Source organism: Dendrobates tinctorius, unplaced genomic scaffold (assembly GCF_039654945.1).
Source record: "Dendrobates tinctorius isolate UK_male_01 unplaced genomic scaffold, ASM3965494v1 ptg000154l, whole genome shotgun sequence".
In the NCBI taxonomy this organism is placed as follows: domain Eukaryota; kingdom Metazoa; phylum Chordata; class Amphibia; order Anura; family Dendrobatidae; genus Dendrobates; species Dendrobates tinctorius.
The window spans coordinates 16,955,721-16,981,601 of NW_027361821.1; the positions used below are offsets into that span (position 1 = coordinate 16,955,721).

The window sequence follows — 25,881 nt, forward strand, 5'->3', positions numbered from 1 at the left end:
GAAGAGAGAGGCTAAGCGCTAGAAAGGGCAGGACTTTGCAGACTTTCCTGGGTTTGGGAATCCTTTCTGTGGATCACTGAGGGTTGCAGCCTTCGGATCCCCAGCAGTCAGTAAGCTATCCCCTATCCTATAGATTACACAACTTACTATTTTGAGGCTAACCCTTCACACTTTGTGGCCAGATAGGGCTCTCTGACTACGCTGCCATGTTACCCAATTCAGCAGGACAGATGAAGTTACTTCTGGCACAATTTACTATTGCATTATTCTGTGTGTACTGGGCATGGAGACTTTTATCTTTAGGTTCCCCTATAATCAGTACTACTGCCTTACTGCACCAGCTACAGCAGTTCTTTTCCATGGTGTTGTGTAATACTACAGTGTCCCTGCAAAGCAGAAATGTGCTGTTGCCAGCAGCTTTACCAACCTGGAGTTAGGAGCTGGACCTCTGAAATCAGCATTTTACCAGGAGGGATTGATTTTAAAAAAATGCAAAGTTTGCAAAGTATATAACATGTCCTCAATATAATGTCTCTTCCGCCCTTTCCAGCATTTACAGGCTATGGAGTTAGAGTGCTTGTAACACCAATAAATAAATGATCATTTTCATTAGAACTATACGTATTATATTTATGCTAATTAAACAGATCAGACTTTATCAGATTTCTTTGACAATGTATAGCGGTAATTCCAGAGAAGGCAAAGTTGATGAGTTGTGTAATTCACTGCAAAAAAAGGGGACAGAAGTTATTTAGTATGTTGACTTTGAGTACATTAAACACATACTGTTTTCTTGTTCTCAGCATAATTCTGTTTTCTTTAGGCACCCAATATTATTGTATATCTTATAGCCTAAATAAAGTAAAATAAAAATATGGGTTCTGATTTATTGGCGCGTAAAACCATAGGAATGCTTGTCTCAGTATGAGCCAGAAATCTGTGTTCTTCCCCACTTGTGAACCTTTACTTGTGGGCAGTGTAGTTCAAAGGAAAGAAATAGCTTCCAAAACACTGTTACCCATGATGAGTGCGATCCCCCAGCTGTGCAGATCCTGTCATCAGTAAAATTAACTGCACCTCTCCCCTGGTGCTAGGATTGTTCACATTTTATGCACGGATTTCTAAAGTGAAATGCACAATGTTTCTGCATCTAAAATCCACATATACTTTCCACACTTTTATGTATTTTTTTGTTGTAGAAACTTACCAAAAGATACAATACAACAATGTCATCTAAGCAATTTAATCTGCGGATTTAGCGTCCTCGTTGAAATGAATGGGTAAAATCCGCACCAATAAGGTGCATTTCCGCAACTGAAGTTGACATTGCATCAAAAGACAATTTTCACTCTGATTCCACAACTAAAAAAGCAGCATGTGCTAGATTAAATTAAAACTGATCCACTAAGCTGGTCCGATAAAATACTGCCGATTTTATACACATGAAATCCGCATGTAAAATCCATATCACATATGCAACATGTGAAATAGCAAATGAATGGGATTCAGTAGGAGTAGTGTCAATGTTCTCCATTCTTGTAACAATAGCTAATATAACATCTAATCTGTACTCGCTCCTTCTGCTTCTGATTAGCATTCTGGGACTTGTGGTGCCATCAAGGCAGGTAGCTTGTGGGTTAACTCCTCAAATTGTGCCTGGTTACCTCTCTGCTCTGAGCATTTGATGCTACTTTACACTATTTAATCCCCTACCTCTCTGATTCCAGTGCCAGTTATAGGTTTGACCTAGCTGTGTGGTTCAATCCTAATATCTCTGCTTCCTCAATTCTGCATGTGATACTACTGACCTCAGCTTGTATTTTGACTATTTTACTGCCTCCTGACGACATTGACTATACTGACCTGGCTCTCTGACGATCTGCTGCCAGCCTGCTGCACAGGCCAGCAGTCACTCCATGGACTCAACCCAGGTGCCCCTGCATAAGTACAGATCATTGTATACTGTAGGTGTTTAAAGTGTGAAGGTAATGGCCCCACTGGGACCTGCTATATGTAGGGACTAGAGCAAAACCTGTCTATTCGTGGAAGCCTTTTAAAGGGAACCTGTAAGCTGTTTTGGACGATATAAGATGCGGCCACTGCCTTTCAGGGCTTATCTACAACATTCTATAATGCTGTAGATAAGCCCCCGAACCGACCTGAAAGATATGAAAAATAACTTTTATACTCCCCTGCAGGGCAGTCCGGTCCGATGGGTGTAGCTGGTCCAGTTCCGATGCCTGTATTTTCTTGCGATGACGCCCTCCTGCTTGCTTCATGGCTCCCTGGCATCACACTTCTGTGCAAGCATCCTTATCTTCCCTGTTGAGGGCAGAGCAAATTCTCACAGTGTGCAGGCGCTGGGCCTCTCTGACCTTTCCCGACGCTCAACAGGGCAGAGAAGTATGCCTGCGCAGAAGCGTGATGCTGGGGAGCGATGAAGCAAGCAGAAGGGCGGCATCGCAAGAAGATGGGAGGTGCCGAACCAGGACCTGCAACACCCATCGGACCGCACCGGACTGCCCCCCCCCCCCGGTGAGTATAATAAAACATATTTTTCTAATCTTTCAGGCCGGATCGGGGGCTTATCAAAGCGTTATAGATTGCTGTAGATAAGCCCTGAAAAAAGGCGGTGGCCTTAACGCATATCGGCCAAACCTGGTGACAGGTTCGCTTTAAGCGCTGCCAGCCTTCCACTGACAGTGGAACATTATAGCTAATGTCCTTTTTATTATATTTTCGTAGATGGTAACACTCAAGTAAAGGAAGGGTGCGACTGGCAGATATCAGTAGAGCAAAATATTGAAGTTGGTCATTCATTCCTATTGGGGAGATACATATTCAATTTTAGGAGTCATTAGTTTAGCTTTAGACCATCTGTGAACAACCATTTAGTTAATGCAGTTCACATTAGTCTAGAAGGTCGCTATCCTAAACCACCATTTATGGAAACCCAATGTAAATCCAATAAACTGAGGCCTAATTTCTTCTCTTGATAAGTCTGCTTACAAAGCACCCTGGGAATTGTGAGTCCATAGATATCAATTTGACTGTACTAAGCAGTAAACTACCACTATGATAAGGTCCCTGCAGTCTAGATCAGCCTCAGAAGATTTCACCTGCTTTCAAAAGATTTTTCTAAGTGCTTCATATAGAAATAATCCATAGATTTACAATTATCTCTGTATGAAGAGGCAGTGATTGTCCACTGGGGATTGTATGCACACCATCAGCAAAGTAGTGATGGAGCTAGCCTTACGCTTTCATATACACAAGCCCCATTCCATTAGGATATGCTATTTTTTTTTAGCAAACTAAGGCTGCTAATATTAGGAATTTTTCATAATCCAGGAGGATATATGGGCCGTATTTATGATGCACTTCTTTATTTATTTAGTTTTTTTTGCATCACTTTATATTCACTTTCAACATTTGTTCATCACAAGAGACAAAACAGGATATTGTGATCTTATGAGATGTCCATCCTGTGGTTTAGAAGATTGTGTGTTGCCATCAGGCTACCCAATCATTTGATTGCTGCCTTCGGCAGATGTGAAAACCTAGACTGAAGCTATCTGCAGACACTGGGCAAGCAACCATACTGAGAGCTGGGAGGAAGGCCGGCTGTCCATAAGCTTTGATGGGCAGGGATGCCTATCCCATACCCTTGCTATGGTCACCTCTTAAAGGCTTGTGGTAAGCTGCAAGTTGGTGCACTTTTTTCTGTGGCGTGCCTTATTTTGCACTTGCAGTATTTTATGATCTGTAAAAAATATTTAAAAAGTTCGGCTAAAGGCATTAGATATATATTTGCAGAACAGAACTAAATAACCATGTAATGTGTATGGGAGGCTTCCAAAAGACACAGATCATGCAGCTGGATGCAACAGAGAGTAATGAAGCTCCCATATAGGTTAGATGTTGAAATCAGTAGGTATGGACAATATATAGCTGATGTGTTTGGCCAGCTTAAAGGGGTTGTCCTGGACTTTGACATTGATGACATATATTTAGGAAAGGTCATCAGTGTCTGATCTATGGCGGTGCAACACCTGGCACCTCCACCAATCAGATGTTCCTGGTGTCGGTGGTGGCCAAAACTGCTCAATTTCGGAGCTGCACAGCACAGATCTAACAATAAAATAGAGCCTGTGGTCGAGTACTGCACATCCACACCCTATTGATTTGAATAGGGGGCGCATGTGCAGTACCTGGCCGCTCCTACTATACAGTCAACAAAGCTGTTCTGTGTAGCTCTTTAACTGAGCAATTCAGTGGCACTCCTGACAAAGGAAAGACTTTTTGCTATCTCAAACAACCCTTCCATTATGTTCTTCACAGAACCCAAATGTGGGAGATCTTTATACAAGTAATTCCCGTCCCTTTGCTGCATACTGATTGCCCCATACTGAGTCGCCGGCTGCTACTGTAGACAACACTATGCCCCGGCTTCATTCTATCATGGGAATCTAATGGAGTCTGGAGAGATCCGAGTACAAACTGCTGTAGATTTTCATCCCATGAAGCAGTTATTATGTAAACAGGCTTGTTCTGAGAATCATTTTTTAGCTCATTTGTTGGCCCCACTCCCTGCACTCTGTTTATCGGCCAGGGAAACAGTGTTCTTAGGAAATATAAACACCTGGTACAATTTGGACTTTGCTGCGTCCTGTCTCGATACTTAATAAATGGCATGTGTACAGTCTCCAGACATGTAAATATGCTAACACTGGGATTACTCTTTTAAACAGATTCCGTGGAGAGCCTTTCTCATACCAACTCCTCCGTGCAAGCTTCCCCAGCAGTCTCCACTCACACGTCAAGAATCACAGACCCGTCCTTCTCTGTGGACAGCTCGGCGGCCGATACCTCAACAGAAGAGAACAGAAGTGAATCAGAATCAATATTCATACCAGACTATCTATTTTTATCCAATTGTGAAAGTGGGAAATTGAATATGACCAGGTATGTGAGCCAGGCTATGGACATCACCAGTGACATGATGACTTGATCTCATCACAGCATCACCTTTCTTTCTTTCCCATAAATAACAGTCAACCATATTATTCATACGTCTTCCAAATAAACTGAAAAATGTAATAAATTCTACAGTGGTTTCTCAAGTTTAATGGTTTCTCAAGTTTCAATATTAACTGGTTACGGATCAACCATTGTAAGTTGAAACCATTTTAACGTGAGATTATAGCTCTATGGAAAACTAATAATTGGTTCTGAAGTTTCCAAAATGTCATCCCAAATTAGGAAAGTAAGCAGATAACTGATACAGATATTGCAAATTCTAGCAGTCTGGATCCTCTTCTGGAAGCCACTGTTGTTGATGAGGACAGGAGCTTCTTCAGGGTCCAGTACCCACAGAATACGAGATTCATTAAGTTGCCTCCACGAGAAATCTTGTGCAGTTTACACCAAGAAGCTGTAATTCATAACCTGCATCATATTTAGTATGTGTCTTGTCCGGGAAGGACATGTAGCTTCAATAAATGTGGTATGAATTATGAGAGAGCGTGGTTAGCATATAACACTATGTACCAAAAATTATCCAAAGTTCTTTCACACAATATGTAAGCCAACTAATTTTTTGCATAAACTTAGACCAGTCTAAAGATTTAACAGGAAAATAACTCTGCTACCTAGCACTGGCTCTGGACTCACCAATCTCTACCTTCTTCTCTGATTGACAGCTCTTATATCCATCCAGGATAGCATTAAATGGGTTGTCCAGGCTCTATGTGACTGCAGAGTGCCGAATCCTGACAGCATGCAGTGTCTCATAATTCAGCAGTCTGCAGTTACATGGAGTGATTTTTGTCCCAAGCCTGGACAAGAGATGTACATTAAGTGTGTGACGTGGACACTTCCTTTTTGAAGGAAACGCCGACAAGACACTTAAACTTTGTTCTCATTGGTCGCGCAAGTTGTGTGACTATATGCCGATATCTTTACACTGTTTTATCCCTCACTTATCTATAGCCGTCATCAATTTTAAGTAGTCAAAATTACTGTTTTGAATAATAACATTTACCTCTACACCATCTTTTAAGGTAAGATTGTGCGGTGAAGCAGTTTTAAGGCACTAAAAAAAAGCATGCACCCGACCATGTGCAGTTTTTGTATGCGTAGCAATTTTTCACTCCATGACTTTTTATTTAATAAGACCCTTTCACTAAATTTTTGAGGTTGAACTGGACACATAATATAAATGTAACACCTGCACAGGGAACTGTCAGAGCATCTACCGGCATGCTGGAGCTTACACACTCTAAGAGTTTTGCAGTGGTTGTTAAACAGGGACCTACAGACATAAATCGTTTTTCTCCTGAGTGGCTGAGTGGCAGAAGACTACAACTCCCAGGGATCCTTGTTCCAGTGAGATGATAGAAGAAGGGAGGAGGAGGGACTTGGGGGAGGAGGCTGAACAGAAAGTGAAAGCAAATGGTGAGAGGAGGGAAAACGTGGCTGCTGCTGGTTATGAGAGACAGAGCGGTGTGGATCTTGATTCCCCTAAGTTGCAGAGTGTGGGGGACCCCGAGGAGATACCTGTGCTGCTGGAGAGAGCAAAGATCCAGAGAGTCCGGCCGGCACTCCCATCAGATAGAGGTCTCAATCCTGCAGCCCCCAGCTGGAGTCTAAAGAATCCTCCGGTCATTAGAGACACAGTGAGTGGCCTTATGAGACTTGTGGTTCTATCAGCGCTATTTACAGTGAGTACAAGGCAACCTAAACTATTGACATCAATGTTCATCTAAGTGCACCCACGATTGTTACTTTGCGCGCCAACATCCGTGGCAACTGGGCCCCAATGTTTGGACTGAGTAAATACAGAAGAGGGGGACTTTGCCACGTTATATTTGCAGGGTTGGAGTTTAATTAGACGGTGATGTGTATATGACTTTTATAGATCACAGTTAATTGCATTGTATGTTTATTCCTTTAAACCCACCTCAGTTCTGCTTTATAGCAATAAATGTGTTAAACTGTTTTACTCCTGCTTCCTGAGCCGTGGCAGGGGATTCCCGAATCAGCCCCTGGCAGAAGATAACTGAGACAGAGACAGAGCTCCAATCAAGATTTGGGTGGAGGCACTGCGTATGAAAGAGGTGAGACTCTCCATAACATCCAGGGTACAGTGGTAGCCCTAAAGGGGTGTTAAAGGGGTGTTACAGTGGAGGCACTGCTGAGATTTCAGAACTAACACAGGAGTATTTACTATGGAGACTTTAACAGAGCAAGAAGCGTATTTGTGGTGCGAAGAGATGGAGGTTGCAGCTGAACAAAGCTTTGCAGTGAGTGGTGAGCTCCGTGATACATCTGAGGAGGAGATACTGAAAATAGTTAACCGACTCACTGAACTTGCCCACCCTAAAGTGGTCGACTGCAGGAAGGAAAAAGAGGGACAATTACCCACAGTCCTGATCTCAACAGGGCAGATTTTAAGGACAGAATATTTCCCATCCATGATAAACGTGTCCCCAGTGCATGGTAGACAATGGAAGATCACTTGGCCTATTGAGTCCGAAGTGGAGACCCGGCAACAGGGATCAACCATTCAGCCTAGAAAGACTAGTGTAAGTCTGCCCTCTACTACATTTAGGGCCAGTCAGGAAGAGACAGCTGCCCCTGCTGATGTGCTTATGACAGCGATGGAAAAGTTAGTCAGTCAGTTCGCAAAGATGCAGCCAGAGGGGAACTACCATCGCCTAAGAACTTTTTCGGGTGCCCTCCCCACCCCTGCTGGAGAAGAAGGCTATGATACTTGGAGGGATGTCACTTTGCTGTGCTTAGAAGAGTGGCAGTGCACTTATGCTGTGAAGAAGCAGAGAATAGTAGAAAGTTTGAGGGGTAATGCTATGGAAGTGGTGCAGGCTGCTTGGCGGAGCAAGCCACAAGCAACTTATCAAGATTATATGAGTGCTTTAGAAGATGCTTTTGGATCCCCTGAAGATGCTACTGATCTTCTCTATAAACTCCGTACCAACTGCCAGATGAGAAGATGTCTGACTATCTTTACCGACTAGACAAGCTGGTTCATAGAATAGTATCTAAAGGTGGAGTCAGCCTTAAAGAAGTTGGATCAGTGTCGTCTGGAACAAGTACTCAGAGGAGCTCTCACGCATAATCCAATTGCCCAGCGGATGAGGTCTTGTGGTAGAGAGAAGATTCCTGGTTCTTTTCATGAGCTGCTTAAGGAAGTTCGCAAGGAGGAGGCTATTTTGGCAGAAAAAGAGAAGACATCCCCTCGGGTGACTACTGTTGCCCTGAAGCCAGCAGCCGACTGCCGAGAGATGGAACTGCTGACAGTCATCGAGAAACATGGGGAGCAGATTACACAATTGTTAAGTGCCCAGGCCAAGACCATACACCCACTACAAAATGCTGCGGAGGTAGCTGAGAAGAAAACCCTGGTTTCAGGAAGCGAGAATGATGACCTCTGTAGAGTAAAGAGTAGGAAACCAGAAGGGTGCTTTGTTTGTGGGAGTCCAGACCGTATGGCTCGTCAGTGTCCGAAGAAGTAGAGCTCAAAGAACTCTTCACGTCTTCCCCATCACACTCAGAGGCAGTCAGGAAACGGGAAAGGGGGCCAGTGGAACCCCATACTGCGCCCCCATCATCAGCTAAGACCTACTCTACCGCCCCATCCAATAGTGCCTCATCAAACACGCTGCCTGAAGGTTTAGTGGGACCAGCCCCACATGTCTCCGCATATATCAATGGTCAACCCTGTACAGTATTGCTGGATAGCGGATCTCAAGTGTCCATCATCTTCGAAGGATGGTATAAGAGATATTTGTCCAACGTACCTTTGAAACCGTTGTCTGAACTCGTGGTGTGGGGACTGAGTGAGCACAGCTATCCTTACAGAGGGTATGTGTCTGTGACACTACGATTCCCAAAGACTGTTGTTGGAGTGGATAAAGAGATACCCATCATAGCGTTAATCTGCCCGGAGGCAGAGGCAGATGAGAGACCAACACCCGTCATAGTGGGAACAAATGCTAACATCTTCCGTGCATTAGCTCAGTGGTGTCGGGAAGTGGGGGAGAAAATTACTCGCAGACCCTATCCATCCACCCAGTCTGTTTGGAAGCCTATGTGAAAAAGGAGGAAGAGAAGAGGGAACTACAGCCTGAAAGCTTTGACCCCTGTTTTGAAGGAAGTGAGCTGGAAGGAGAAGACAGGAGGTTGGTCATCGATGGCATGATAATGCGGGGGGCAGTGTTCTCTCTGGACGAATGGGACATGGGCCTTGCTCAAGGAGTAGAGCATCGCATTCGGTTGAAGGATCAAAAGCCTTTCCGAGAGAGATCCCGAAGATTGGCTCCGGCGGATATCGAAGATGTCAGGCGGCATTTACGCGGTATGCTGGACACAGGAGTCATCATAGAGTCTAGTAGCCCCTATGCTTCCCCTATCGTGATAGCGTGGAAAAAAAATGGAGATATTCGGATGTGTGTGGATTATCGCACCTTGAATAAACGTACCGTCCCTGACCAGTACACTGTGCCCCGAATTGATGAAGCTTTGGATTGTCTGCAAGGGAGCCAATGGTTTTCTGTGTTAGATCTTCGGAGTGGTTACTATCAGATACCCATGTCAAAAGAAGATCAAGAGAAGACCGCTTTTATCTGCCCTATTGGGTTCTTCGAGTTCAAGAGACTGCCTCAAGGACTGACAGGTGCTCCGGCCACTTTTCAGAGATGTATGGACAAAGTGGTGGGGGACATGCACCTACGTGAGGTCCTGGTTTATCTGGATGATCTTATTGTTTTTGGAAAGACTCTGGAAGAACACAACCAGAGGTTTTCAAGGTGCTGGATCGGTTGAAAGAGGCTGGGTTGAAGTTGTCCCTTGACAAGTGCCGAATTTGCCAGACGACTGTGAAGTATGTGGGGCACATAGTCAGCCGAGAAGGAATTTCCACCGATCCCGCCAAAGTGGAGGCTGTTGTAAACTGGCCTAAGCCCACCAAACTGAAGGAACTTAGGTCCTTTTTAGGATTTTGTGGCTATTACCGAAGATTTGTACCCCAGTACTCTCGGATTGCGAAGCCATTAACAGCCCTTACCCAAGGGTATCCCCCTTCCGGGAGGACAGCCCACTCCTCAAAGTCGAGAGAAAGGGTCTATTTCCGAGTTAATGAACTCTTTGGGGAAAGATGGACACCTGTATGCGATGAGGCATTTGAGAAACTGACGTCATGTTTGACCCAAACTCCAGTGTTGGCTTATGCAGACCCCAGTAAACCATAGTCCGATGGTGGGTTAAGAGGGGCTTGAGGCCTGAGAAGAATGCATTGAGAACAGAGGAGTCTGTCCTGCTGACTCGGCAGCTAGAGTCGCTAGTAGTAAGAAATAGACTACTATACCAGAAGGCAAAGCGCCAGAAGGGAGGAGTTCGTAGACAGCTGGTGTTACCCACCCAATTTCGGAGGATGGTGATGAAGTCCCTGCATGATGATCATGGACATCTTGGCATCGAGAAGACCACGGGTCTTGTGGCCGATCGATTTATTGGCCTCAGATGGAAGCGGATATAGAAGAATACTGCAAATCATGCTCCAGGTGTGTGTTGAGAAAAACTTTGCCTTTGAGAACCGCCCCCCTTGTGAACTTTACCAGTTGATGGCCCACTTGAGCTAGTGTGCATTGATTTCCTCTCCATCGAGCCTGATGAAAGTAATGTCAGTAATGTGTTAGTGGTCACTGATCATTTCACCCGATATGCCCAAGCTTACCCCACTAAAGATCATAGGGCAATTACTGTGGCAAAAACACTATGGGAGAGGTTCTTTGTGCATTATGGGTTGCCAGCCCGCATCCATACCGATCAATGAAGAGATTTTCAAAGTAGACTAATCAAGGAGCTATGCACCATCTGTGGGATCAAGAAATCCAGAACCACCCCCTATCACCCCCAAGGGGACCCTCAACCTGAGAAAGGACACTGGAGCAGGCATGTGAGTCATTTGGTTCATGCCTACAATTGCGCCACAAATGAGTCAACGGGATACTCGCCTTACTTCCTCATGTTTGGAAGACAAGCTCGGCTACTAGTGGATATCAGTTTTTGGGACATCCTTTGACAATTTCAATGGGGCTACCTGCTTAAAATATGTGTCCCAGCTACAAGAAGATTTGAAAAAAGCTTACAGATTGGCAGAACAGGCCTCTGGGTTGTCAGGAAGGCGCAATAAGACTCGCTATGACGGTAGAGTTTGAGAACAAGTTTTACTGCCTGGAGATAGAGTCCTTATCCAACTTTTGGGCCTTCCTGGAAAGCACAAGCTTGCTGATCGGTGGTGTCCTGACCCTTATGTGGTGATGGAGAAGCTGCCTGGTGTCCCAGCCTACAGAGTAAAGCCTGACAAAGGGGAAAGGGGGCGGAGCTGTCAAAACCTATCATCGACACCATCTGTTGCCTGTGGGAAAGAACATCCCTTTACCACCATTGCCAATTCAAGGAGGTCGTACCACCCCTTTGTGCAATAGGAGAAGTCGTAGGGGTGAACCACCACCCCAGCTTGGGGTTGCCTCTGGAGGAAGTGACAGCGAGTCTGGGGATGAATGGGAAACCGACGGTCAATGGAGCTACAGATGGACCGAGGACCCATGCCCCACAGGCTCGGGCCTTGAAAATCAGACTCCTGAAGTGGAAACACGAACAAAGGACATTTGTCAGGAGGCTAATGCGCTCTGTCCACAATTAGGGGAGAGTCCAGAATAAGAACATTTATTGAATGAAGAGGTCCATTTGGAGGAGCCCATTTTGGAGAGACAAGAGACAGGGGTTGAGGAGGGGGCCCCCTCGGTACACACCCGTCCCAAACGGGACGTTAGGCCCCCCATGATGTTGACCTATGATAGAATGGGACATACCACTGAGGTCCCTAGTCTGATACCCTCCAATTCCAATTCTGTTTGGCATTATTTCCCGGTCTCTCCCATGTGCTCAGGAAATTCAAATTCTGTTTGGCCCTATTTTTCGGTATCTCCCATGTGTCCAGGTGGTGGTTTGTGTGCATGTAAATTTGATGTTAGTCAGGATGCTCTAACCCCCCCTTCATGTTTCAGGTGGTGAGTCCTCATATCGTGATGGGACACTTTCAATGGGACACTTTCAATGACTCACCAGGGGGAGAATGTAACACCTGCACAGGGAACTGTCAGAGCATCTACTGGCATGCTGGAGCTTACTCACTCTAAGAAGAGTTTTTCAGTGGTTGTTAAACAGGGACCTACAGACACTAATCATTTTTCTCCTGAGTGGCAGAAGACTACAACTCCCAGGGATCCTTGTTCCAGTGAGATGATAGAAGAAGGGAGGAGGAGGGACTTGGGGGAGGAGGCTGAACAGAAAGTGAAAGCAAATGGTTAGAGGAGGAAAAACGTGGCTGCTGGTTATGAGAGACAGAGCGGTGTGGATCTTGATCCCCCTAAGTTGCAGAGTGTGGGGGACCCCGCGGAGATACCCGTGTTGCTGGAGAGAGGAAAGATCCAGAAAGTCCGGCCGGCACTCCCATCGGATAGAGGTCTCAATCCTGCAGCCCCCAGCTGGAGTCCAGAGAATCCTCCAGTCATTAGAGACACAGTGAGTGCCCTTATGAGACTTGTGGTTCTATCAGCGCTATTTACAGTGAGTACAAGGCAACCTAAACTATTGACATCAATGTTCATCTAAGTGCACCCACGATTGTTACTTTGCGCGCCAACATCCGCGGCAACTGGGCCCCAACGTTTGGACTGAGTAAATACAGAAGAGGGGGCCTTTGCCACGTTATATTTGCAGGGTTAGAGTTTAATTAGACGGTGATGTGTATATGACTTTTATAGAGCACAGTTAATTGCATTGTATGTTTATTCCTTTAAACCCACCTCAATTCTGCTTTATAGCAATAAATCTGTTAAACTGTTTTACTCCTGCTTCCTGAGTGTGTACTGAGCTGTGGCAGGGGATTCCCGAATCAGCCCCTGGCAGAAGATAACTGTCCTGCAACCCAGAGACAGAGCTCCAATCAAGATTCGGGTGGAGGCACTGCGTATGAAAGAGGTGAGACTCTCCATAACATCCAGGGTACAGTGGTAGCCCTAAAGGGGTGTTACATAATAGTAGGCACTAGCAGAGCAGTATAAAATATTTGTTTTGTTTTTGTTTATTTTTATTTATTTTTTTGTTGTGGAGATATTAAATAAGTATTTGGCACTTAGACGGTTAATTTTTTTTAAGTCCAAGTGGGTGTTACCAGAGAGATTTCACTGGAGAACGCTTTCAATGGAACTTGGGAATATAAAAGTTGCTTCTGTTGTCTTTTCCTCACCAATCGTTACACCGATGCCTCTACCTTGTGCCAGTCATTACACTGGCTACCCATCCACTCCAGAATTCAGTATAAACTTATTACCCTCACCCACAAAGCCCTCCATAGCTCAGCACCACCCTACATCTCCTCCCTTGTTTCAGTATACCACCCTACCCGCGCCCTCCGTTCTGCTGATGAGCTGAGGTTAGCATCCTCAATAGTCAGAACCTCCCACTCCCGTCTCCAAGACTTTACAAGTGCCGCGCCAATTCTTTGGAATGCACTTCCCAGGTCAATACGATTAGTCCCCAATCCCCACAATTTTAAGCGTGCCCTGAAAACGCATTTATTCAGACTGGCCTATCGCCTCAACATATTAACCTAATCTATCCCTGTGTGGCACAGCCAAAAGTTTTACCATAACCAGATTTCCCGCATCATGTTCCCACATGCTTTATGCATCCATTAGCCCTCTGTATCTGTACTGTTACACACTTAACATTATGGCTGGTCCATACAATCAGGGCAACTGTTACCACCCACCTTTCGTGTCTACCTCTTTCCTCATAGACTGTAAGCTTGCGAGCAGGGCCCTCATTCCTCTTGGTATTTGTTATAATCTACTGTATGTGATTATTGTTATGCTGTAATGTCTATTGTCTGTACAAATCCCCTCTGAAATGTAAAGTGCTGCGGAATATGTCGGCGCTATAAAAATAAAATTTATTACTATTATTTTGGAGCTACAATTATTATTGCGCTTCTTTCTGCAAGCCAAGTTCAGATGAATGAAACAGTCACAGAATCTTCTGCTGTGAATAGACCCTTTCTGTATTCTACGCTGGATTCTGCATCAGAATTGTTGGGAAATATCTCCTTTATGCTCTTAAAAAAAAAAAAAGTAATCGCTCTGGGTCTTTCCTTTTTCAGTGTAAGAACAAGGCTTTAAATTTAAAGTTTTTTCCATCTTGTCATGAAAACCAGTTTACTGTAATATATCCTTCTCATCATCTCATTTTCCCTTGCATCCATGACTGTCATATGGAGCACATTCTGCATAGAGTTAACTTGCTGTTTCCTTTTGAAGCCTGAGAAAATGTGGGCACTGACCCAGCTATGGGAAACAGTCATAAACCATTTCAGAGCAGATTACATTTAATTGGACTTTACATTGTGATATATTTTATTACACCATAAACAGATGTAAGAGCAAATACAGTGTATGGTTGTGTAGTAAAGATTCCTGTTTTTGGTCAGTAAAAGTTGACAGAAGTTCTCAGAATTTACATAAATATATACATTTATTGAAAATCTTCTACGAGGAGCATATTTTACAATAAAACGTATAGAATAGCAGATTTTCTTTTTTTTAACATGCAAAAGAGTGGAGACTTAAATGGAGCATGACAGCTGCCCTACCCCCGTAAATCCGCCAGCATGACTGCGTTACACCTTTTCCTACATTCTAATAACCCCCTATTTTTTGCAGTTGACTTTAAACCTTGCATTTTGCTGTGTACGGTAAATCAGAGAGTGACTAGTCTGCAGAGATGAGGATGGGGCGCTGATTTTCCCAGACTGATCCTGTGAGCTCCTCCCTTGTGGACATTAGTGACATGATTTTCAAGAGCGTCTCTTCAACTCAACAGCCTCACAGCTGCGTTGAGTTTGGGTCTGGAGACCCACAGCCTGTCCAGATATTGTGGTCCATAAATGGATTGTGTAACAGGTCTTAGCTAGAGCAGTGGCTTAAAAAACTGTGAATTTAACGTGTGAATAACGACTTACTCGAGAGGACCCAGCACTGGTCATTGTGAACGGTCCGTTATCATAAAGGTGGATTGTCCAAAGCAGAGAAACCCTGTATTTTCACCAAAACCAATAATGCCATTTTTCAGTCTTGATTGTTAAAGAGTCAACAGGATATGCAGCCAGATATTGAATTATTTACTATTACTGTCTCATGTGTCATCTATGACCATTGCTCTTCTCAGATTTTGGCTGCCTCCCCTAATTTTGATGGACATTCAATCTTCCTGACCTGTCAATCACTTGTACGGCATAATGCTATCTCACGTGTTTCGGGCAGGTTAGAACTAATGCAATACATGTTTTGTTAGAGGAAGTGACAACTTTTGACATTTTCCTACACTCGTCCATAATCACCCAAGAATGTTTTACCATCTTAAAGGGAACCTGTCACCCCCCCAGGTGTTTTTAAGTAAAAGAGCCACCTTGTGCAGCACTAATGCTGCATTCTGTCAATGTGGCTCTTTTACTTAGCTTCCGTTCCACCGCAGAAATAATCGTTTATAAAATTGTTCAAAAATACCTAAAATTTGACAGGGGGGCAGGTCTTTCCCCCTCTGACAGACGCCTCACATCCGTCACTCATTTCATATTTGGCGCCGCCTCCTCAGTTTTCTTTTGAAATGCGGCGCCTGCGCTGTACTATATCTTCTTGGGCATACGCAGTCAGCACTGCCCGTGCTCTTAGATCACATCGCGCGGCCACAGATCCCGCCCCGCAGTCGCTTATGATTTATTCACACTGCGGGGCTGGGAATCTTGGGCATGAGAGCTGCAGATAACTACTGTGCATGCCCGAGATTCCCAGCCCCGCAGTGTGAATAAATCATAAGCGGGATCTGTGGCGGCGTGATATGAAGGCCGGGATGTGATCTGAGAGCACGGGCCGCACTGACACTGCGCATGCCCAAGAAGATATAGTACAGCGCAGGCGGCGCCAAATACGAAATGAGTAAATGAGTGATGGATGCGAGGCGTCTGTCAGAGGGGGAAAGACCTGCCCCCCTGTCAAATTTCAGGTATTTTTGGACAATTTTATAAACGATTATTTCTGCAGTGGAACGGAAGCTAAGTAACAGAGCCACCTTGACAGAATGCAGCATTAGTGCTGCACAAGGTGGCTCTTATACTTAAAACCGCCTGGGGGAGGGGTGACAGGTTCCCTTTAAAGGGAGATAACCTTTTCAATGTTTCCAGAAACATAATCAAGTCACGTAGCTTACAAACAAAAGTATTTTTTGTACCTGGTATTATGCCTAAATGTCTGCATTAACTGTCAGCTAATTCAATAATATTCACACACCTCTACCAAAATATCCCAGGAGGCCAATTACTTAAAGGGAATCTGCCACCCCTTTTTTGAGATACAGTATCATATAATGATATCATTCAAATGTGTGTCACATAAGGATTCTCTTAGTACTTTTGCTTCCCCCTGACGCCGCATCTTTCATGCATAAATACCTTTATTATATCGGTTCAGATGTATGTAAACTGCCGCTGTCCGGTCCGGTCCGATGGGCGGGGCTTATTCACCTGCTCCCCCCCTCCCTGTCTTGCTCTACGCATTTCTTCTTGTGTAGAGCAATACAGGGAGGGGGGAGCAGGCGAATAAGCCCCGCCCATCGGACCAGACAGCGGCAGTTTACATACATCTGAACCGATATAAAAAAGGTATTTAAGCATGAAAGGTGCGGGGTCAGGGGGAAGCAAAAGTACTAAGAGAATCCTTATGTGACACACAATTGAATGATATCATTATATGAGATCTCAAAAAAGGGGTGACAGATTCCCTTTAAATATGTAAACCCGGGTCTATGTAAGCCAAGGAGCGAAGGAGTGGTAAAGGAGTGATGAACCAACATGGCTTCCCCGCTTTTAAGGGGGTTTCTTCAGAGATTTCCACTTGGTGAAAATAAGAAATAGAGCTTTACTTACCCTTTCTTGCTCCAACGTCTACATTGCTTCCTCCGCTTTGTTGACAGGCTGCAGTGGTAACATCACAACAATAGCACTGCAGCCAATCACTGGGCTCAGCGGCTGAAGTAGGGACAGAGATTCTGAGTCTTACAGGGGTGTATGACCCTTTTATTCTGAGTTAAATTGACACAACTGGAAAGGTCTTTGCTACAAACAGAAATTGATATAAAATTTTACATTTTTTTCCCCCAATATTGTTCATTTTGGATGACTAGTTGATATATAAGTAAAATTAAGTAGCAAAAAAACCCACAAGCGAGATAAATCTGCATTTTGCTTGGTGAAGACCTTTAAAGTTTGATCCAAGCAGAACAGAACTGAGTGTTCTTAGTTAATGACACTTAGAGATCACGCCGTCCCTCCCACCCGGTATCATCTGTGAGAATCAGATGTAGGACGGAAAACTCTGACTTCAGTTTAAAAATAGCCAAATGCATCTTAGACAGATGAAGCATGCGTTCATCTTATAAACCAGAGCTTTGCCATCTTGTGAGCTGACAAGTATGGGAAGACTCGATCTTTTACGTGGATATTGACACAAAACGCAGTATTCGATTCCTCTAAAAAGAAATCTACTGTGTCAGTGCCAAATATTATCAAATTCCATGAAACGGCATAATTTATTTTTAGATCAGCTATTTACAGCTAATATTCTACTGCAAATTAAAAACATTTTGTTCATTATTCTTCACTCTTCCCTTTTCTTTTAAAGCAAAAAGTCGAGTGCTCCTCTAAAATGTTGCAAAATTTTCACAAAAAAATCCAAGTGTACGTAAAGTCAATCCAAGGGGGAAGTGGAGTACCTTTGAATAAAAAAGGAGTGACTTTTTCAAAAGTTTCAATTGACAAATGTATTTATTTATTTTACTCACTTATAAGCGCCATTAATTCTGCAGCAGTTTACAGACATCATCATCACTGTCCCCATTGGGGCTAACAGGGCAGCACGGTGGCTCAGTGGTTAGTGCTGCAGCCTTGCAGTGCTGGTGTCCTGTGTTCGAATCCCACCAAGGACAACATCTGCAAGGAGTTTGTCTGTTCTCCCCGTGTTTGCATTGGTTTTCTCCAGTTTCCTTACACATTCCAAAGGGAACTTAGATTGTGAGCCCCATTGGGAACAGTGATGATAATGTGTGCAAACTGTAAAGCGCTGTGGAATAAGTTAGTGCTATATAAAGATAAAAAAAACATTCAACATTTTTAGAAGCAACTAAAGTTTTGCATAATGTGCTTTTTTTCTCCGTTTTAAAATCTGGCACAAACCATAAATGCCTTTTTTTACCTAAAATTGGGAGGTCTAGGAATAGTATTGCGATAGGTTGCAGTACCAACCATAGACCATGGACAGGAGAGGCACAGTTTCTGGTGAAAAACTGATCTTTTTTCTAATCCTGACCAACTTCTTTAAAGAAGACCTGACACCAAGTGTACAGTTTTTGCACATATTTTATTCCTGCTGCTCCCCTGAGTATTTGGATTTTTGTCTATTCCTTTCTTTTTAATCCGCCATATTGTTGCAAAGATATGGGTCTATTTATTTAGTGCCATTTTTGTGTATTTAGATCTTAGCTCACTCTGTACTTATTACTATGGCTCTAGTGTTTACTGCTGGTACCTGAATTATTTCCTCTCTATAAGGATGAGTTGTGGCCTTGATGCGTTTTTTGCTGCAATTTCTGCCAAACTGTAACATTAAACTTAATAACAAAGCCACAAAAAGAGGACTAAAAATCCTCCGAAAATGCAAGAATTAGTACAGAAGAAAAGGAGCAGCAGTGCAGACCTGCCAAGGTCACAGAACTAATGCACTATCAGGATGCAGCAAACCCATGTAAGGCCGGTTTCACACGTCCTGATATTTCCGGTACCGGAAAAAACTGTACCGGAGATGTCCGTGTGTCCGTTTGTCAATTTGTCACATTCGTGTGGCATCCGTGTGTCCGTGTGTACCATCCGTTTGTGATCCGTGTGCTGTCCGTATGTTGTCCATGTATTGAAACAATTTATTTCAGTGTTAACCCTATGACTTTTAAAACGCACACAGAAGGCACACGGACGCCATCCGTGTGCGGTATGTGTTTACACGGACCCTTTGACTTGTATGGGGATGTGTGATCCGTGCTGTTGCTCAAAAACGGACATGTCAGCATATTTTGCACACGGACATACGGTCCGTGAAAACACGCTGACGTGAATGGGTCTACGTGTGTCAGTGTCTCCGGTATGTGAGAAAACTTACCACACGTATCGGAGACACTGACGTGTGAAACCGGAATAATAAACATGGCGGCAATACATGTGCAAAATACTGATGAGACAACCACTCACAACCTACCAAATCATGGAGGGAGTGATTGCTTAGTATATGATTGCACAAAAGAGGCTTGTATAGGGCGCTGGTCACACACAGGTAATGCACAGTGTCTGGCTTACAGTCTATTAGTGACGCCCATACTATTAGATCAGGCAGGCTGCCCAGCACTCTGTTTATCCGCCACTAGAACAGTCATTCCCAGACACTGGCGTTCTAGAATCACTCCATCTATCCAAGAATTCTTGTGGCCCTAATGCATACTATATTTGTGGTTTTCTGGAAGTTTTCACTTTGCTCCAAATATAGATTTAAACATGTTGTTTTTGGCCTTATAGTAACTTAATTTTTCAGGATTTATCACATCAACTGTATATTTCCTTGGCTCTATGTACTTTTTTATGGCTGCTTTTTTGCATTGTTGTTCCCACATGATTTCATTATTGAGTTTTTAACTTTATTTCAATTAACGTCTGTGATTTTATGGCATAAAGCTTCCTGTTCTTTTCTCCCTTTTTTGGATTTATGAATTTTTGGAAGTGCCATAAATGTAGGCATGTAACACTTTTGATGTATATCTTTTTTTTTTTAAATGGTGAAAAAATATCTAAAGTTTGAAAAAAAAGCAGCTGTCATTTTCCGAGACCCACAGCGTCTCCATTTTTCAGGATCTGGATGAGGGGTTAATTTTTGTGCGATGAGCTGACGTTTTTATTGATACCATTTTGGAGTAGATACGATCTTTTGCTCGCCTGTTATTGCAATGTTGCAGCAACCAAAAAGACGTAATTCTTGTGTTTTGATTTTTTTTCTTGTGGTGTCATTCACCGATCGGATTAATTTTTTTAATATATTGATAGATCTGGCGTTGCTGAACATGGCGATAACAAATATGAGTATTATTTTTTTATTATTGTATTATTTTTTCATAAACTAGTTTATTTTTTAATTGAGAACAGCATATAGTTACATTTGTAAATACAACCAAAGAGGTAGTTTTCATTATAGTGGTACAGACTAGTGATGAGCGAGTATACTCGTGGATTACATTTATCATCATCAGTCATTTAGGACATTGGATCATTCAGAGATCCACAATGAACTTCTGGAGTGAGTTTGCGGCACTGAAAGTAAATGCATCCCATGTGAACAGACACCCCAGATTACAAGGCTAAAAGTGCTGAACTTGGCTGCACCCTGAAATAAAAAAAGGGTAAAAAATACGTGAAGTATTGGTCGATACTTTGGTCAAGATATGCAAGCTCGCATCCCGCTTCAAGGGTCCTCACTGTAACATTATTGCTGCAATTCCCAAAAAATGTAGTAAATTTTTCTGGCTGTGGCAGCAAAAAAAACTCATGTCTTGCAGCAAATTTTCAAAAATTTTAAGATAAGATGTGAATGCATCGGACAGCTGCATCCAATTACAAGTCGCACTGTTCATATGCCATACATTTAAATATCAGTGCTCAGGCCATTCATTTGTTGCAGTTGTCAGAAGATTTAGGGATGAGATTTTATCATCTTAGGTAGCTGACAGGGACCACTGGAGTTGTGCGGCTGGAGCATTGGACGATTCCATGAAATAAGTATTTTATCACCTACCAACCAGCAGGAATTCTAATTCTCACAGACCTGTTAGGGTACATTCCCAGGATCAAGAATTTCTGCGTGTTTGATGCTGCGTATTTATGAGTACAACCCCAGAATGAGTACAACCCCGAAAACACCATCCCAACCGTGAAGTATGGTGGGGAAACATCATACTTTGGAGGTGCTTTACTGCAAAGGGAACAGGTCAACTGCACCATATTGAAGGGCGGATGGATGGGGTCATTTATCGCAAGATTTTGACCAACAACCTCCTTCCCTCAGTACGAGCATTGAAGATGGGTCGTGGCTGTGTCTTCCAGCATGACAATGACCTGAAACACACAGCCAGTGCAACTAAGGAGTTGCTCCGTAAGAAGCATTTCAAGGTCCTGGAGTGGCCTAGCTTGTCTCCATGCCTGAACCCAATAAAATCTTTGGAGGGAGCTGAAACTCAATGCTGCCCAGCGACAGCCCCAAAACCTGAAAGATCTAGAGAAGATCTGTATGTAGGAGTGGGCCAAAATCCCTACTGCAGTTTGTGCAAACTTGGTGAAGAACTACAGGAAAGTCTGACCTCAGTAATTGCAAACAAAGGTTTAAGTACCAAATATTAAGTTCTGTTTTTCTATTGTATCAAAAACTTATTTCATAAAATTCAAATTATGTAAAAATCATACAATGTGATTTTCTGAATTATTATTTTTTTTTTAAGATTCTGTCTCTTACAAAAAATTACAGACATTTCCATTCTTTGTAGGAGGGAAAACTTGCAAAATCATCAGTGTATCAAATACTTATTTTCCCCACTGTATATAGATAGCTCAAAATAAGTGATCATCAGCAACAAAAAAATAATTTGTATTGTGCTTTTCTCACAATGGACTCAACAGCTCTTCTACTCTCCCTGCACAGTGACCTCTGCACAGATTACTAGAGCATGCCTAGGAAACTATTCTAGACTGTTGTTCCCATTACGGTAATCCATATGCCTGCTGTGGATATTTCTGGATGCCAGTAACAGTAGCCCAGACAAGATGGGCAACCTATAATTATACAAATAATCATAAACAGAATTTAAAGGGGTTGTTAATTACTCATACAACCCCTTTTTAATAAAATAATAACACATACTCATCTCCGGTGCCAGTGACATTCCAGTGTTGGCACTGGCTCTCCTGGGGCCAATCAGGACTGGCTTCACATTCCTCTTCTTCAAACCAGACATCTGGAGGAGGTCAGAGCCGTGGCTCTTCTCTCACTTCCTCGGGAGGGGAATCACATCTGAAGGAGAGGAGAGAGAAGCCAGTGCTGATTGGCTGCAGGGATCACATAACATAACAATGTCACATGAGCCCGAGGAGAGACAGTGCTGACACTGCTGGAACGGCGTCAGCATCAGAAGTGAGTATAAGTGGTGCTATTTTACTGGGGGGGGGGAACATAGACACTGAGTAGGGGTTGATCTAGTAGTTGACATCCCCCTTAAATGATTTCCCATCAGAAAACTAAAAAAGGTTTTAATTATGAAAAAAGCTAGGTGATACATTCCCTTTAAATGCAATCAATCAGCAGGTTTTTGCTATGGACTCTGTACGCAGCATGATGTAGGGTAGAGACCCTCATTCCATCGATGTGTCACTTACTGGGCTGCTTAGTGCAGTTTTTATACCATCCCTGTTTTCTCTGCTGTAGATCTAGCAGTGCTCAGAAACCTGAGCTCTGTATAACCCCACACCCACCAGTGAATGTCAGTTTCCTGTGTACACTGTATATTGTCAGCAAGCTGCAAATCCTTGGTGTGGCGGGGTTACACAGATTAGCATGACTGGTTTGCATGTGAGACCTAGTCCTCTAGTGATAATCTCCTGTTGATAAAACACTGATTACATTAAAACTAAAGCAAGCAGCCCAGTAAGTGACTGATTATATTAAAACTAAAGCAAGCAGCCCAGTAAGGAACACATCCCTGGAATCTGAGTATCTGCCCCTACATTATGCTTCTCTCAGATTAAATAGCAAAAACTTGCTGACAATTTCCCTTTAATCATAGATTAGAAACAGTTTTGTGGACACACAGCCATCGCTGCCATCCTAACCATATACACAGCTTTCATGTTTATCTTATTTATTTCCAAGTAGCATCTTCCGCATTTTAATAGCCCGTTTTATCTTTTACTCCAGGTGTGACACTTGCTCAAACTCAGATAAGTCACTGGAGCAGACATCTTCTGATGACGTGTTTCTTGACTGCCTCCCACTGTCCCAGCACTCCGCAAGCCAGACTATGTACAGTGTGAGCTTCCACCACAATCACCACAATCACCTGCCGCCAGCCAACTTTATTGTTGTCAAAGACCTCGAATCAAATGGTTCATCCAGTGACTTTTCCTCCTCTTCTCCACTGTTGGGACCCTCATCAGCACAGACATTTTCCGTTGAGAAAAACCACAGTGGAGTCAGTGACAATGAAATATTACCCATCACCCCACCACCGAGACCACCTAAACCAAACCATTTTCCTGAAGCAAGGCCTGAGGTGATTTCCAGTGGAATTCTCCAGAATGGACATTGTTTATCTGGCATGGTGCCCAGAAGAATTTCACTATCCAGTCTGGACAATGTTAGGAACTGGAAAGGTAAACGTAGTATTTTATGTGAAAAAAATGGACGATCGGGTGGTTTTTCTAACTGGTCATTATTAGGGCGGCACTACACTTGTGTTTCATCAGGAATCTAAAAATACGTGTGTACAGGAAGGTGATGACTACACTGTTGGGTCACCATGGACAGCTGGTTACTCCACCATTTTTATTACTGTCGTATGACCATTCCAGGATCTACAGCATTTATATCTAATATGTATAAAAGGAATACACCTTTTTCATTCTGTAGGATCCAGCGGAGATAAAATTTACAGAGATCATTGTTACAAGTTTAACATTCATGGTCCAAGTATGGACCGCCATGTCCGGACCGGATGCAGATCTCTTGACCCGAAGTAAACAAACTGATGTATGCCTATGAGATTGCTGCACTCTTGAGTCCAGGTCAAGAGACTCGTGGCCAATCTCCATTCCCTGCAGCAGGTCTTCTAACAGGCATGTCCAAAAGGGTCTCCTGATCACAGGCCACCTTGGCTTGCTGTTGCCATGTCTCAATCTGTAGCCAGTGATTGGCTGTGATAGTCACATGTAAGTACAGCCTGTGTCAGAGAGAAACAGGACATGATGTTCTAACTTATTGGAGAAGGCGAACACAGAAGAAATTGAAAAATATCAGTAAAATAATAATACTATAACAAAAAATATTACAATTTGAGAGTCCTCAGTGGTTGATACCTTTTAATGGCTGAATGAAAAGATGGTAATACATATTTATTACCTTTTCATGGCCAACTGAAAAGATGGTATCAACCACTGAGGACTCTCAAATTGTAATATTTTTCCATCTAACAAGGTACACAGATATATTTTTTTTCTCTAATTCCATAATAAAAACTTTTTAAATTAAAAAAGTCAGCAAAAAAATAAAAAATAAATAGTTTTGTTTCAAATACTTTTTTAAATTATGCATACATAACATACAGAAAAAAACACAGATTAGATATTTATACAACCCTAATAACTCAAAGAATTAATTTAACAGGTTACTAGGTAAGAAAAACAAATGATACAAAAAAACAAAGGTTAACAATGCTGAAAAAAACTACCGTGTTCTACATTCACCCCATAAGAAAAAAGAAAACAGTGATTTAAATCTACTCACAAGTAGCAAAAAAAAGATTTCTATTTCTACTGCTTCACAAAGCTATGTCAATTTAAAAAAAACCAAAAAACAGCATTTGAAATGCAGAGAAGTAAAACCAAAATAATATAGCTGGTCATTAAAAGTCATTCAGGGGTTAAATATACTTGAACAGCTCTGATTACATGTAGTGTTGTGTCTAACGAATGGAAGCGGAGGCACAGGTGGTGAAGTTCACATTCGTTGTTTATTGCGATATTTGTGGAACCTCAGGACCATGGTCCGGGGGGCTCCGAAGGGGGCGTGACTAAGTGAGCCCCAGACACCCGTAGTAAGTCCCTCGAACAGGGTCAGAATGGATTGTGGAGAACACCGGTGCTACTTCCAGTTAGACCCCGGACACGTGGCAGCTGTCCCAGTGGGACAGATGGATAAACAAGTTTAACAGGTATGGTGGAGCTGACTGGCGGGTTCCAGGTACACGGGTATGCACTGGCGTTGTCCAGAGGTTCAGATGGCTGAGTATCGGAACGGGACGGAACTGACGTAGACGGTACAGACGTCGTCCTGGACAGCCGGGTAACAGGTAACAGACAGTCTGCGGAGACAAACAGTGTAAGCAGAGTACTTGGCAGAACACTGCAGAAGCACAGGCACAACAACAGCAGAATCGGAAGCTAGCAACAGAAGATACTTATTGCTCCGACGTCCTCCCTATGGCGGAGGGGCCAGAAATAGTAATCAGTACCACGCCATTGATCAGAGGCATTTTTAAACATGTGCTCTGTCTCTTTAAGAGATCGGGAGCACATTCGCGCACGACCTAAGCACTCTCCCCGGGGACCTGCTGACAGCGTGCTAGGAAGCAGATGGAAGGGAAGGAGTAGAGGCTACTTCAGGATGGAACGAGGCCGGCACAAAGCGGGAGTCCCGACGGGGACCCCGCGAGGTATGGGACCGGGGCCGGGTGCAGCAAGGCCAGGACTGAGCATAACATTGTGGTCCAGTACTAACAGATCATTAGACCCTTGGTGGGACCCGGATTTGTAAAATTTTGGGAAAATTGCTCCTGTATCAAAACCTTCTAGAACATGTGTGGCCAAAATGGTGGATCCCACCTTTTAGGGTG

The 25,881-nt window shown here is 43.3% G+C and overlaps 1 protein-coding gene across 1 annotated transcript in view; it reads left to right on the forward strand.

Moving 5' to 3' along the window:
• The window catches only part of GAB3 (GRB2 associated binding protein 3), a 192,897-nt gene that overhangs the window by 135,862 nt on the left and 31,154 nt on the right, over positions 1–25,881 (forward strand). The window contains exons 3-4 of the mRNA XM_073547624.1: positions 4,752–4,965; positions 23,190–23,644. Of these exons, the coding sequence (XP_073403725.1) occupies positions 4,752–4,965; positions 23,190–23,644 (669 nt within the window). The remainder of the gene's footprint in view (positions 1–4,751; positions 4,966–23,189; positions 23,645–25,881) is intronic.